The 14835-nt window shown below is 56.6% G+C and overlaps 1 protein-coding gene across 4 annotated transcripts in view; it reads right to left on the reverse strand.

Annotated features, from left to right (window-relative positions):
* ACOX3 (acyl-CoA oxidase 3, pristanoyl) overlaps positions 1-14835 on the reverse strand; it is a 53566-nt gene that overhangs the window by 7561 nt on the left and 31170 nt on the right. For all 4 annotated transcript variants that reach the window (XM_032135475.2, XM_032135476.2, XM_058430196.1 and 1 more), the window contains 5 exons: positions 12840-12962; positions 12408-12521; positions 5159-5274; positions 1581-1755; positions 174-241 (listed from right to left, as the gene is read on the reverse strand). In XM_032135475.2, coding sequence (XP_031991366.1) covers positions 174-241; positions 1581-1755; positions 5159-5274; positions 12408-12521; positions 12840-12962 — 596 coding nt within the window. The remainder of the gene's footprint in view (positions 1-173; positions 242-1580; positions 1756-5158; positions 5275-12407; positions 12522-12839; positions 12963-14835) is intronic.

Consider the following 14835-nt stretch of genomic DNA (forward strand, 5'->3'; position numbering starts at 1 on the left):
TGGGTGACACTAAGGCGGTGCGTGTCAGTCTGGGTAATACTAAGGCGGTGCGTGTCGGTCTGGGTGATGCTAAGGGGGTGCGTGTCGGTCTGGGTGATGCTAAGGGGATGAGTGTCGGCTCTGGGCGGTTGTGTAACGTGGATGTAGAGAACGCGGCAGCACCCACGGCTCACCTGGGAACACAAGGCCAGGACGGCGCTCTCCAACACTTCTCCCGCCTGCTCACCGGAGAAGTATCCTCCTGCAAGCACAGCCTCAGTCACATGGGGGCTGGGTCCTCAGTCCAAAACCATCCCCAACACCAACAGGCCGAGTGCACTTTCCAAATTGGCCATACAGGAGGCCTGTTCTGGGTGAACACATCAGTGTCATTGCTGTCCCCAGCCCAGCTGTGACCCAAGGAATGTGCTGCTCAGGGGCCGAGTTCTGAGACCCTTTTCCCACTCAGGCATTGATGGTCTCCGGCCCGGGGCAGCGAGGGAGGCAAGGTCCCAGGCTGGGAGGTGACAGGTAGCCGCTGGGCTCACACCTGCTGGGGCTTAGGGAGGCTGGGCGGGTTCCTTCCTCGGGAGGAAGCGAGGAAGGGGCTCCTGGGCAGAGTGAAGCAGGGGTGCACGGCAGGGGGTGCAGGGGCGAGGGGGTGCCTGGGACCACCCAGGGGAGTTGGGGGGGCGGGTGCCTGCAGGGACTCAGAGGCTGCAGGGGGACTTGGTCCTTGGTGTCACCTCCAGCCGCTGTGGTTTCTGGCAGGGCCCTAAGAGGTCCAAGGCCGTGGCCTTGTGCGTTCGGGAGCACATCTGTGGCGGGATCTGTGTTTGCTATGATTTTTGCTGGAGAGAACTGTGTCGCATCACTTAGGGTTTTTCTCAGGCAGCAGTAGGGCTCCTGCCCTGTGCCCACCCTCTCTGGCAGACACTTGTGTACCTTCCTTGGTGCACCTGAGCACTGTCAAGGCCTCCACGGGGTCAGCATCACCCTCCAGGGGGTAAATGCTGGCTCTTGGGGTGGGGAGGATCTTATTCTTTACAAGCCCAGAGACACAGGACATGAATGGATACACAGTGTATCCTAGTACCAAAGATGCATGGGTGCCAGCCATTGGGAAAAACCACCTAAAAAGACTTCCTGGGGGGGCAACAACGAACAAAAAGTTGACAAACTTTGGTTTACCCTATTCCCACTAATCCTCCAGGAATCAGCCCCAGCACCCCCTCCTCCAGGAAGCCTTCCAGTGTTTCTGTCTAGGCTCGTGTCTGTCTGTGCCTTATGGGACCTAGGGGGTGGGCTTCTGCTCTCTGCAGAGCCCAGCAGGCTGCCTGGCATGAGGGGTCCTTCTGGAAGTACTCTCTGAACCAAACCCCAAGTGAAAGGAAAACTGGGTCTCTCGGAGCCACCCTGACGCTGCTCTGCCCCATATGCTTCTCATTACAGAACTGGGCTCCTCATCTGTCCACAGCGCCATCCGCCGTGCTCAGTAAGTCCTGTGGAAGGAGGACGATGATGCAGGAAGCAGCTTCCTAGATACAACAGGGGGGCCCTGACTCTGGGGAGGACACCAAGCCCGCAGTCAGAAGCCTCACCTCGGTAGAGCAGGGCCGCGTGGCGGCTCAGGGACCACAGGGCGTACAGAGCACTGAGCCGTCCCAGCACCGCCCGCAGCAAGGGCGGCACGCAGGGCTGGTGCACGTGCTCGTGGAACCTCTGGACCACAGTGAGCTCCACGAAGGCCAGCGCCAACGGACGGCCGTGGGACACCTGAAACACAGGAAGGCACTGTGAGGACCGTGAGGGCCCCAGCCCCGCCCAGATTCCCGGCGGAGGAAGTTCTCGGGAAACATGAACGCGGGTCTGCGCTCCCGTGCATGCCCTAGGACGGTAACACAAGGTGAGGCAGCGCACAGATGCGGCGCAGCACGAGACATGTTTCCAGAAAACAATGGAAAAGACCTATGTGAAGATGGAGCTGGGACTGCTCTGGCTCCACCGACGCCCTCCGAGGCCTCAGTCTCAGCTCGGCTCCCGTTTGGGACTGGGGGTGGCACCGGCATTGCATACGGAGCCTGGAGCCGGCCTCCGGATGCTCTGAGGCTATTATAGCGTGGGCGCCCACAGGAGGCCCCCAGCGGCCCAGGACCTGGCTTCTTCCACACGGGAAGACACGGAGGAGCTGGAGAGGGGGCTTGTCAAGCTCCTCCCTGAACTCAGAATTGACTTCGCTTCTCCCAAGGAACTGCCACGCCGTCCTCCAAAGCCTCCAAAGCAGGCTTCTCTCCCTCTCCCCTGCTGTACGGCCCCCGCAGGCTCTGCTGCTCCCACGTTTATGTCCATGAGTGCCCCATGTTTAGCTCCCATTTGTACGTGTGAACATGCAGCATTTGATTTTCTGTTGCTGCATTAGTTTGCTGAGGATAATGGCGTGCAGCTGCATCCATGTTGCTGCAAAAGACATGACTGTTTGTAGTGATGGCTGCACGGTATCCCATGGTGTCTATGTACCCCATTTTCTTTATCCAGTCCACCGCTGAGGGGCACCCACGTTGATTCCACATTTTTGCTATTGTGAATAGTGCTGCGATGGACATAGAGGTACATGTGTCCGGCTGGCAGGATGATTGCTTTTCTTTGGGGTGCATACCCAGTAATGGGATCGCTGGGTCGAGGGGAAGGGCAACTCTTAGCTCTCTGAGAAATCGCCAAGCTGCCCTCCACGGTGGCTGAATGAATCTGCGTTCCCACCAACTGTGTATCTGTGTCACTTTTCTCTACGGCCTCGCCAGCATCTGTTATTTTTCTTTTTTAATGAGTATCAAAAACACTTGCTGATAATCATCAACTTCACTTATTAGCCTTTCTTTCCCTATCTCCCATTTATCATCTTACCAGATTTTTTAAATTAGGAAAAGAACACACGCATTGCTTGACTTGTTAGGATGAGCAGGTGCCACTTTTAAAATAAAAAAAAATCCAGCCAAGTTATGAAATATGGTGTATGGGGGACTGACTGCTGCAGGAGGACCCGGCGGCATGCCTGGCCTATGACGCTGCTGTGACGCTGCCCCAAATCTTCCCAGAACACAGCAGGGTGAAGCACACGGCAGCAGGGTCTCCAGTCACAAAGCCAGTGTCCTCCAGGGCCCTGCTGGGATCAGGAGCCTCGGGAAAACAGAAACCAGGAGAAGCTCCTTTCCTGCTCTGCTTCGTGCCAGCCTGACTGGTCCTGTCCCAAGACCCCCGCTGGGCCCTGCATGCACACTTCTGGGTGGGCCGTCCCGTCGGTGCCAGGAAGGCCCATCCTGCTCCCTGCTGTCTGAGTGTGGAGCATGCCAGCCCGGGGCCTTGGGGCTTCCCGCCCTCTCCTGATCTCACATGCGCTATAGCTCTGGGCCTTGGTTTTGGTGAGTGAGGGCTGCTGGCAGGATCTGGACTTGCACTGGGGCAGTGGGGACTGCCTGACAGACTCCAGCTAGGACTGGCACCCAGATTTCCCAGAGCCCTGCCGAGTGAGGTGGGGCACCCCTCAGGCTCTCACCCGAGGCCTCTGGCAGGAGGCTGATAATACAGGCCCGTGGGGGAGCTGCCAGGCATGGTGCTGCAGCTCCAGGCCTCAGCCCCTCCTCCTTCCACCTTCCATGAAACAAGCGGGTAAACCTGCACCCCCGCAGGCTGCTCCTGCATCCACGAGAACACGGTAATTCCATTGACTCCTGCCCACACCTCAAAACGTGCTCCCACACTACAAGGGCCTCTCCTCTCACCATGGGTCCTCTGCGAACCCAGAGATGAGGCCAATCCCAGCAGGGCCCGGGCACAGAGAGGCCGTCCTTGAACCGAATCTGAGTCTGAGCCCTGTGCCCCGCACCACTCTCCCCCTCACCTGCACAGTTGCTGTGTTAAAGCCACGCTGCTTCAGTGTGTTTTTCCATGAAAGTGACACAGCTCAATACAGCGATGGCACAGGCCAGACATGCTGCAGGGGCCAGAAAGACAGCCCCACCTGGAACCTTGCTGCTGTCAAATAACGCATCCCGAGTGCCAGTGAGTTTTGAAACACAGCGTCACTCGGCTCTGCAGCTGTGAGCGTGAGAAAAGGCGTCATGGCTCCAAGCCTCAGTGTTGCCTCCTGTGTGGTGCTGCTGGGGTCAGGTCGGCCCTCTCACAGGAAGCGCCTGCAATGGCAGCTCTATTGTACTTGATGGCATCTCGGTCCCCAGGATTTGCCTGCATGACACTGTGCTGTTCTTCCAGGAAAGGTCCACATAAGGCCAGCAGTCACCGGGGGGGCACAGGCTCTGGGGATGGGCTCCCTAAACAGTGTCTGCCATGGCAACCAGCAGAGCTGACCACAACATTAACCAAGGTGGGCTGGGGCCCGGGAAGCACCCAGTGGTATGGACTCTGGTGACCTGGGGGGACAGTAATGCCTCAGGTGCAGTCCCTCCCCCATGGATGAAGTGTCCCCACAGCTAGGGTTAGGACTGGCGCACTCCAGCCAAGAGTGCTCACGGCACCCACAGACACATCTGGGAGCCCCGCTGCCCCCACCAGCTGCCCCCTAGACAGGGTGGGGGCTGGGCTCTGCTCTAGGACAGACAGCTGGGACAGGGCTGGAAGGTTCCTGGCATGACAAGGTGTTTTATAACAGGCTGTTTTTTCCCTGTGGCTTCGTGGAACATGACAGACAGCCCTGTCCAAGTGTGAGAACCAAAGTGCTTTCCGAGGCCGACGATGACCCACTCACCATTGCCACCCCAGCCCCTCGGGAAGGAGAGAGCAACTTGTGGGAAACCAAGCACGGCGCTGGCGTCACTCCCACGAGTCAGGAGGGAGCGCTCTGAGTGCCCACAACGGTGTCCCCGCCACTCTGTGCACCCAAGGCTCTCACAACCCAGCGCTTCACTGCTCCGGTTTACGGGCTGGGAAGCATCAGCCATGGTAAATGTAACATCCGTGACCTCCCCAGCCCAGCAAGACAGGTGCCGCCATCCCTGTGTTACAGAGGAGCTGAGCAAGCAGCGAAGTCATCAAGTCATCTGCCCAAGGTCACAGGAGCTCGGGGTCTGGGGCCTGAATTGCCAGGATGTTCAACCTCCCAGGGACACAATGGCCAGGGAATTAAGAGCAAATAATACAAAAGGGAATTTTGAAAACAAATACGTACCTGGCATTTGTTCCTTGCTTCAAAGTCACTGCTTCCTGATCTTTTCTCTTGGTTTAATTTTTGATAAGTCTCTCGGAGCAGGTAGCAAACCAGCCACTTGTATGCTGCCAGGGCGACTTCGGAATGAGAAACAGAAGGAGAAAAAGTAACAATAGAGAACCCAGCACTTGTCACAACTCACCCCCAGTGACAAGGCACTGCCAGCATCCTGCAGGTACTGTGTCATCTTCATGACGAGCAAGTGTATGGGGTGGGTCTGATTTTATAGGTAGGGAAACTGAGGCACAGGGCGGGCACCTGCCCAGGGCCCCCCTGGCTGGAGGCACTTCCTGGCTCAGCCCAGGGCTGTCCTGAGTTCTACACTGTTCCAGCAGCCTGGAGGCCACAGGAACACGGCGCCACCGCTAGAGTGGGCCCTCGAGTGCGACGCCTGCACGTGCTCGCATGCACCAGGCTCAGTCTGTGTGAAGCGTGGTGCTGCCCTCGCAGCATCAGCCAGAACTGCATGGGCAGTAGGACAACTGGCCGGCGGTGGTGCCCAGTGGCGAGAGGAAGGGGTGCTTCCGTTCACCTCCCCCTGCCTGGCCCTCGGACCTCACTGCCTGCTGGAGCTGTGGAACTGGGGACTGACACAGTGCGGGAGGGGGCACCTAAGGCCTCACCCCCTGCGTGGCCCCTCCCACAAAGCTCAAAAGGGCAGCAGGGAGCAGATGCTGCAGACAGGGAGGCCCCGGGGTGGGGTGTCAGGCAGGACAGCTGGAGCCCCCCCTTCGTCTTCCCCTTCCCCTGGCAGTGGTGCCCACATCTGCGGGGCCCCCCACAGCGCAGCCAGAGCTGGTCTCCCACAGTACTCCATATGGACCAGGTGTGGTCCTGAGACCCCACCAGGCTGTACTGCTACTACCCCACTGATGAGGACATGGGACCAGGGACCCAGGGACATGGCAAGCATGTGAGGGAGGGGTGCGGACCAGCCACATGTGGAGGCCACGCTCACACCCACCCCCTGCCCAGGCACAGAGGGCCTGGCGCCCGGACACGAGGCACCTCCAGGCTGCAGGGGGCCTTCTGTCTGGCAGCCGGCGTTGCTCAGAGATCCCAGGCAGGAGAATGGGGATCAGCCATGCTGAGTCTGAGCCCAAAGGCTGAACTCATGGGCGGTTGGGATTTCCTTCTATGTCACACAGCCCAGGTCACTGGGAGGAAAGTACCCAACGTTGCAGTTCCTGCCACAGCACACCCGACTGCTTTTGGCTGTTACATCCGTTCACCCTCACGGCATAACTGAGAAGCCCGTCACAAACCAGAGCAGGCCGTTTCCCAGGCTCACATGTCAGGCGGCTTGCCGGAGGCCTCAGCTCACCAGAGGGAGTGGGATGGAAAGACAGGTGCTGCTGACCCAGCAGGCAGGGCGCAGGCAGGGTTGGGCAGAGGCTTCCTCCATGCAGGCATCTTCAGGGAGCCAAGGCTCCCCTCACCAAGTCCTGCCAGGCATGGGGCGCTGAATGGTGGCCCCAACTGACCCCCACAGCTGTGAATGTGACCTTCGTTGGGAAGAGGGTCTTTGCAGATGTCATGAAGTTGAGGTATTGAGGTGAGGTCATCAGGGACTCCTGGACTAGGGTAGATTCTAAATCCAATGACACGTGTCCTTACAAGATGCAGAGATGGCAAAGTCACAGAGGAGGCAAAGGCCGGCATGATGCAGCCACAGCCAAGGACTCCTGGAGCTGCCAGGAGCCTGGGCGGGAAGAGCCCCCACACCCCGAGAGGGAGGCAGGTAGCCCTGCCTCATCCTGACTTGGGGTTTCTGCCTCTGCACCAAGGGAGTCACTGTCTGCTGTCTTCAGTGCCCAGGCCGTGGCCCTCTGCTGCTGGCAAGCTGCCCAGGGGTCATCCTTGAGCCTCACACGCTACCCTTCAGGACATTACTGGAAAACTCAGGTCCATTTTGCAGCCAATGCTGAGGGGAGGCCCTTGTGACCACCGCCTATCCCTAAAGGCTCTGCAACATCCCAAGCTCTCTCCAGCAGGGCAGATGGTCACGAACAGCAAGGAAAGGTAGACGCTGTACAGTTGTGTTTTCCATGACTTATTTACACAGCAACAAAACCAAGGAAACGGTCCGGCCAGAAACCGCTTGTGCAAATTCCTTCTGACCACACCAGAGGCCCCCGTGTCCCACCACGCATCAGCCATGGCTGGGCTTCCTTCCCAGCCTGTCCTGGCCGTTCCCAAACACTGCCCCAGGAGGTGTCCCTCTGCGGTGGACACTTCACGGCAGTTACCCGAGTTTTCCAATCTGTCTCTGCAACCAGAATTAACCCATGAGGCTTCATGTCGACGGCCAGTTAGACTGTGCTGTGGGCTTCAAGTGAGAGGGATGCTTGAGAAATGAGTTATGTTTGCACTGTGTTTTTTCCTTACACTCTACTTTTGGTTCTTGGCTTTTTGTGAAAAAATAAATGTCAGTCTGATGTGTTCACGTGCAGGGGAGAAGATCCCCAAGAAGCACATGAAAGCAAACAATGAAAGGTGGGTGCCGTGTGTGTCACTTTCAGAATTAATTTGGAAGTGAGAAAGTATCGCTGAAACAAACTAGGCAGGAAAACGGGCACTGACGGGCAGTGAATTCTCTTGCTCGGAATGCGGCTGCTGGCAGCCCGAGGACACACCCAGCGTCAACAACCTCTGTCCTCGAGGCTCTCCCAGAATCCTGGGTCACCACGGCCTTTCCATGTGCCTCACAGCAGATGGACTCTCGAAGGTGCCCCCAGCCGCCCTGTGCACCCAATGACTGCCCCTCGATCTTCCCCCCTCCCCAGCCGGGACTCTGTCCTTGACCCCGTGGTGAGCTCTTCGCATGCACTGCCTGCCTTTCGGGTCTTGGTTTCCTCTCCCGTCTCTGGGTCCAGTCCCCTCTGCGTCAGCATCAGAGCACTCCTAACTCGGAATCTGACCCAGGCAAGCCCTGGAAAGCAAGGCCTGGACGGCAGCCCCAACTCCTCAGCCAGATCATGGGCCCGGGTCTGACCATGCCTGCCACTCTAGTACTCCTGAATGGCCGGTGCTCCCCAAAAGCACGACACACAGACCCTCTGAGACACCCTCAGGTGCCGGCTTTGTGGGAAACATTCCTTGACCCACCAAGGCAGACCTCACCTGCGTCTGTTGTTTCCAAGGAAGTTTTCAGGACTGTGGCCCCCCACACACAGCAGCCCCCCACCTAGGGCACCATAGCCTGGCCCCTGCCAGGTGGCATGGGGTGACCGCATTCCCTCCCCACTGTCTTGCAGGAGGAAAACAGGCTCAGAGAGATTAAAGCCTAGCTCAAGGTCACAGCGGGGGACAGTGCTGACCCAAGAACCTGTGCTCCCACCCTCTAGGAACACTTTCTGTACCATGAACCCCACTGCTCAGCTCACATGACCTCACTGTGCACTCCACGTGACCTCACCACTCACCCCATGTAATCCCACTGCTCACACATGACCCCATGGCACCTCTGGCCCACATCCCATAACCTTGCAGTCCACAAATACACACGTGTCGGAGTAGTGAACACAGCAACTGCTTCCTATGAATGCACACGAGCCAGTTAAAGGAGAACGGCCCACCGCAGGAAGCAACAGCACAGGACCCCGAGGCACAGGGCTGTGACACTCAGCTCAGCACACACGCCTGTGCAAAAATCAGAGGAATGCAACAGAAAACCCAGCCTCCCCTACCGAAGTCAGAATCAGAACCCTTGAAGGACCAGCCATGGGCTTCGCAAATCCTCCACCCTTCCTCATAGGTGAGTGCAACCCCGGAAGAGGCCTGTGTCTCTCCAGTCCTACAGAGCCTGAGGGCCCCACATCACTTACACCGCTTTTACCAAAGATCCACATGACGCAGGCTGCAGTCAGCCCTGAGACCTGGGATCTGTGGCCAAATGCTCTTGAGACGATGGGGCCGGCAGAACCCAGAAGCTTCCCTGCAGCGTGAGGGATAATGGTGGTCTCTCTCCCATACCACTTTCAACAAGTGAAAGCCATTTGCCTTTGTTACTCTGGAAAATGTTTTCACTTTGTTGCATCTTGTAAACATTAGGGCAGTTGCAGAAAAGCAGATGACTTCAGTGTCTCTCCCGATGATGGAGAGACTGTAAAATTGCTTTTGCTTTCAGTCTCAGGGGAAGGGGAGGGAAGAGCAGAGTGTCATGGGCACATGGAGAAGCTGGCTGTCCCATTTATGTTTTGATTTTACTAATATAAGGAGTGATGGTTTTAGGAAAAAGGTTTTGGTTGGGTTGAAGTTACTATGATGATTAGGTCATTTTCTAGTTCTTTCTGTGGCAACATTTGAGAAGCTTAGAAAGTGATTTGCGGCCGGGTGCGGTGGCTCACGCCTGTGATCCCAGCACTTTGGGAGGCCGAGGCGGGTGGATCACAAGGTCAGGAAATCGAGACCATGCTGGCTAACACGGTGAAACCCCGTCTCTACTAAAAATACAAAAAATTAGCCGGGTGTGGTGGCGGGCGCCTGTAGTCCCAGCTACTCCGGAGGCTGAGGCAGGAGAATGGTGTGAACCTGGGAGGTGGAGCTTGCAGTGAGCCGAGATCACGCCACTGCACTCCCGCCTGGGTGACAGAGCGAGACTCCGTCTCAAAAAAAAAGAGAGTGACTTGCAAACATCAAAAATAGGTCATTAGATGTGTCCCCGTTTCCCACTGGCACCCAAAAACGCAGGCTGAGATCTGCACGGTTAGTTACTGTCAGAAGCTGTAACCCAGCGCAGTGCCCACGAGAAAGAAAGCAGTGACGCAGATGCTTCCTGATGACGATGCTGACGGTGCGGGTAGGGGAAGGTGCCGGGAAGCTGGACCAGCCCAGGCTGCACACTGGCTTCGGCCACGGCTGTTGTCCTGTTCTTTGCGTGTGAACAAGGAATTAGCTTGCAGGGCTGGAGACGGACAAAGGCACATGCTCGGGGGCTGCTATCACATCCACGGCATCGGTCCTGACAGCCGGAATGCGTCCTCCACGTGCGCCTGTCCCCTGCATGAGGGAGGCCAGTGCTCCCTCCTCCCGAGGATCCAGGGGCCTCCCAGAACCCCCGGAGACCCTCACATTCTGGTCTTCTGAATGCAAAGCCAAGAGCGTCCTCCATCTCCAAATCCCTGCTCTATCCGCACAGTTGAGTGTGTGGCACCTTGAGGGAGGTTCCTGTCCAAACTCTGTGGCTGCTGAGCTGAGCACTGATTTGGCGCCAAGTGCAGCACTAAGTGCTTTACGTGCATGAACTCAGTCCACGGTACAAAAACCTTATGAAGGGGGTACCATCACCGTCCCCGCGCTGCAGATGAGGAAACCGAGGCAGGAAGGCTGAGGGACTTGCTGTAGGTTCCACGGCCGGCAGGAGGAGGGACAGGGATCAACCCCCAGCAGCCTGGCGGGAGCTGACGTCTCTCTAGCTCAGGAGGGTGAGCTATTCTTCCACGTCTTGGGTGTCACGGGAGCGATCAGTTTCTACCTGGCCCGCCGGGACAGGGCATCGGGATCCCTCTCGGCCCTTCTCTTCTGCAGAAATAGGTGCTTTGGTGGCAAAGCGAAGACGTTCACTAAATACCGCTGAGTGAGGCGATGGTGAGATGGAGGCGTCGCTGCGGCTTCGAGCTGTTCTCTGTGATACATGGCTTGACAGACACAGGCTGTGGTGGGAGGAAGGCATTTGACAGGGACACGGGTGGCACGGAGGTGGGGGCAGCTCCAGCCCTGCTCTTTCTGTCAAATCTCACCCAGACCACTGGGCAAGAAGCATCCAGGAGCAGTAACGAGAGATCTCGAGCTTTGTGGCCCCACAGGCTTGGGTTTGAACCCTCGCTCTGCCCCTCCCTGCGCCCAGGCCGCCGGAGCCGAGGGAGCCTTTAGGAGTGCCCTGTAGGACACGCAGAGCTCGGCCGGGTGCTTCTGTGTGGGGGCGCAGGGCAGCCCCTCTTACCTGTCCCAGCCGCCTCTCACCTCCATTTCCACAGAGCAGCCAGAGTGGCCTTTTCCCATGAGGAACATTTTTAAAAATATGAATCATCAAAACAAATAGCACACCCCATTCCACCGGGCCTCTTGCGGTCACCTCCCGTCATTCACGGCAGGGGAACGAGATGCACGCTCGCATTGAGATGAGCTCGGCACGGGCTGGGCCCTGCTACCTCCTCCTCCTGACACACCAGTCCATCGGGGGTCCCCACGGCTGCCCCGGCCTTTCACTGAGACCTCAATTCAAAGGCCAAGGCCCCCGCAAGGTGGTCACCAGCCATGCTCCACCTCACCAGCCAGGATCACTGCTTTGCAGAATTTCTGCTGCCTGAAGACTGAGGCCTTGGGATGTTTTTGTGTCTGCTAGTCTAGACTGCAAAGTCCCATGAGGGCAGGCACGGGGTCTCCATCATGCTGGCCGCCAGCCCCAGAACTGCAGAGTGAGCGCATAACAAGCACGTGCAGAATTAACCCAGGAACACCAGAGCAGCTGCTCTCCGGAGAGGGATCCTGTCAGGATCCAGTGCAGTCTACAGGGAAGCTGCTTTGCTTTCGATGCTGCCAGCACGGCCGGGCACCTCATTCCCAGCTCTCGCTCCTACCTCTCTGAGCCACAGACCCCGTGTGGGTGAGGTGGAGCCTGCAGCAGCTCCCACGACACACCTGCAGGAGGCTGTCCGTGGCCGGCTCTGTGCGGGGCCCTGGGAGGAGGCCCCACCCCGACCACCGCACCCACAGGAGATGAGCCTGTGCCACAGGGGCCGAAGGAAGGAGATGCGTGAGGTGCGCCAGGGCGGGAAGGGGCATCTGCTGTTTGGGGAGTCGGGAGGGGCTGGGAGTGGGGAAGACTGACAGGTGAGGTGGCTGGGAGGGCCCAGGGACAGCAGCAGCCCAGGCGCCAGGGCAGGGGGCAGAGGCTGCTTAGTGGACAGAGACCAGGCCAGGTGGCCTCTCACGCCCTTTATCCTATGGGATGGGAAGGCAAGAGGCAAGGTATAGGGTAGCAAGTGGGCATCCTTCAATTCATCTGTGGAGTCAGTGCCTAACTCGGCGTCAGGCGCAAAGAGATAGTCCACGAGCCAGCCCAGGACAAGCTGTATGCGGGGCTTCCCACCACCACTGCTGCCCCAGCTGGAACTGCCAAGGGCCCCCTCACCGAGGCAGGGTGCATTTCTTGGTGGGAATGACGGGAAATCAGGAGGCCAGGGGAGCCGTCCACCTGTGTGTTTACCTGCAGAGTCCAAGCAGTCGGCAACACTGGAGACCTCAAACTTCTGGTCAAGGATGCCGGGATAGGCGTCCAGAAAGTCCACTGACTTCAGCGGACTGCGGAAGCAAGCTCCATCTAGAACACACATTTCAGTGACTTCGGTGGAAGACAGGAACCCAAGCCATTGGGAACCTCAAGCTGGGGGCACCCCAAAGCACGGAGAGTGTCCAGAGGACCCGACGGCCACAGACCCAGGGTCTGGGTCTCAAGGACCCTCCCCACTCCAGCCTTTGCCCATGCCCTGGGGAGTTGGTCGGCACTATCTAATAACATTTCTTTCCTTCTGCAAACCTAGGATGCATTCACAGAACAGCTGAATCAGTGAGGCCAGGAGAACCCACCCCCACCCCGGTGGGGTTCCAGGGCCCCCACCAGTGTGCAGCAGAGCCTCACCCTGGACCTGGTGTGCCAGGAGGCCCAGCACATAGTTGCTTGTCTGCTGCAGCAGGATGTTGTTGTCACCTTCGTATGTGCAGTTGGGATCGTTGTCATCTCTAAGGACACCCAACCGGTTCACTGCAACAAAGCCACAATAGTACCATCATTTAAGATGCATATTTGAGAAGCAGCCTGTCACTATGTGAGAATTTAAAAAGCCCTAAGAGGCTGGGCACGGTGGCTCACACCTGTAATGGCAGCACTTTGGGGGCCGAGGCGGGTAGATCACTTGAAGCCAGGTGTTCAAGACCAGCCTGGCCAACATGGTGAAACTCACCTCTACTGAAAATACAAAAATAGCTGAGTGTGGTGGTGTTGCCTGTAATCGCAGCTACTCAGGAGGCTGAGGCAGGAGAATCGCTTGAGCCTGGGAGGCGGAGGTTGCAGTGAGCCGAGATTGCACAACTGCACTCTAGCCTGGGTGACAGAGCAAGACCCTGTCTCAACCAAAAAAAAAAAAAAAAAAACCCTGTCTCAACCAAAAAAAAAAAAAAAAAAAAGCCATGAGTTTGAGACCAGCCTGGGCAACATAGTGAGACTCCATCTCTACAAAAAATGAAAAAAAAAAAAAAATCAGCTGGGCATGGTGGCACGCACTTTTAGTCCCAGCTGCCCAGGAGGCTGAGGTGGGAGGATTGCTTAACAGCCCAGGCATTTGAGGCTGAAGTAAGCCATGGTCATGCCGCTGTACTCCAGCCTCGGGGACAGGGCGAGACTCTGTCCAGAAAAAAAAAAAGCCCTGAACTCAGCTTGACCAGACACAAAGAACTGCCACCTATGCTTCATATCCCAGCTCCAGCTCCTCCTCACTGCTGTCAGCAAGCCCTGCAGAGCCTCCCCTGGCATGGGGTTGCTGACAGGAGGGAGCCATCTCAGCAAGCTGATGCCCCCAGGGCTGCCCTTCTTCCGTCCATAACTGAATGAACTCTTCTTTCATTTAACACAGGAAATTTCAAGACAACTTTTTTTGTCTTTCCTATCAGTCAGCTGGATGCCTTCACATATGTTATAAGGCTTGCTTTGCAGACCCTCAAGCACTTGAGCCTGCCTACTCTGATGGAAAGTGTTCTCTGAATGTGAGGCTGGGATGGGCCCAGCAGGAAGGGAGTGGAGCTGACTTCTCACACTTACATACTGTGACTGATGGATCCTGAGAGCATGAAAGGAGTCCTATTGCAGCCATGCTGCCAACAAGCTTGTGATTAGCCTTGTGATCACCTAGAACACCTGATCATTTTCTCCTGACTTGCTGTCAAATCATGCCACGAGCTTCCTGCCACATAACAGGTTGGCCACTGAACAAGACCTGGGAGAGGCCTCAGCAGAAACATTTGCAATTGATTTTCTAAACCTAGATGGAGCCTCAGTCATATTGGTCTCAATCCCACCATATGTATATGTATATGTATATGTATATGTATATGTATATGTATATGTATAGTATATGTATATGTATATGTATATGTATATGTATATGTATATGTATACGATTGATCTTGATTCCGTTGTCTTTGTTGTCTGCAGTACTGCAAGATTTAATTTCCTTATTCAACTATTTGTAGAATCCCGATGAGTTACCAAGACAAATAAAAACTACTAAGGGCACTGCGCAGAGGACAAAGCATGCAAATGAGTAACTTACGTACAGCCATGGCTACCCACAGGTCAGTAAGTGACAAAGACAGAGTGTGGTGGGAGTGAGGGGCCACGTTGCTGCCAGTCCATGCTGGAACAGGTGCGAGTTAGAACTGCAGTGGTGGGAGGATGATCACTGCAAGTGTGTGTGTAGTTCTAGATAGAGCATCGCGAAAAGTCTCACAAACTTGGCAAGGGCCAAGTGCTCCTGGAGGGCAAGAGAGTTTTGCTGATGCTGTGGCTGTTTTGAGTGTGTACATGGCCTTCTTTGAGCAATGAGTTTTTGCCAGTTAATTATTTAAGATTAGCACATGGG

Source organism: Hylobates moloch, unplaced genomic scaffold (genome assembly GCF_009828535.3).
Source record: "Hylobates moloch isolate HMO894 unplaced genomic scaffold, HMol_V3 SCAFFOLD_17, whole genome shotgun sequence".
Lineage (NCBI taxonomy): Eukaryota > Metazoa > Chordata > Mammalia > Primates > Hylobatidae > Hylobates > Hylobates moloch.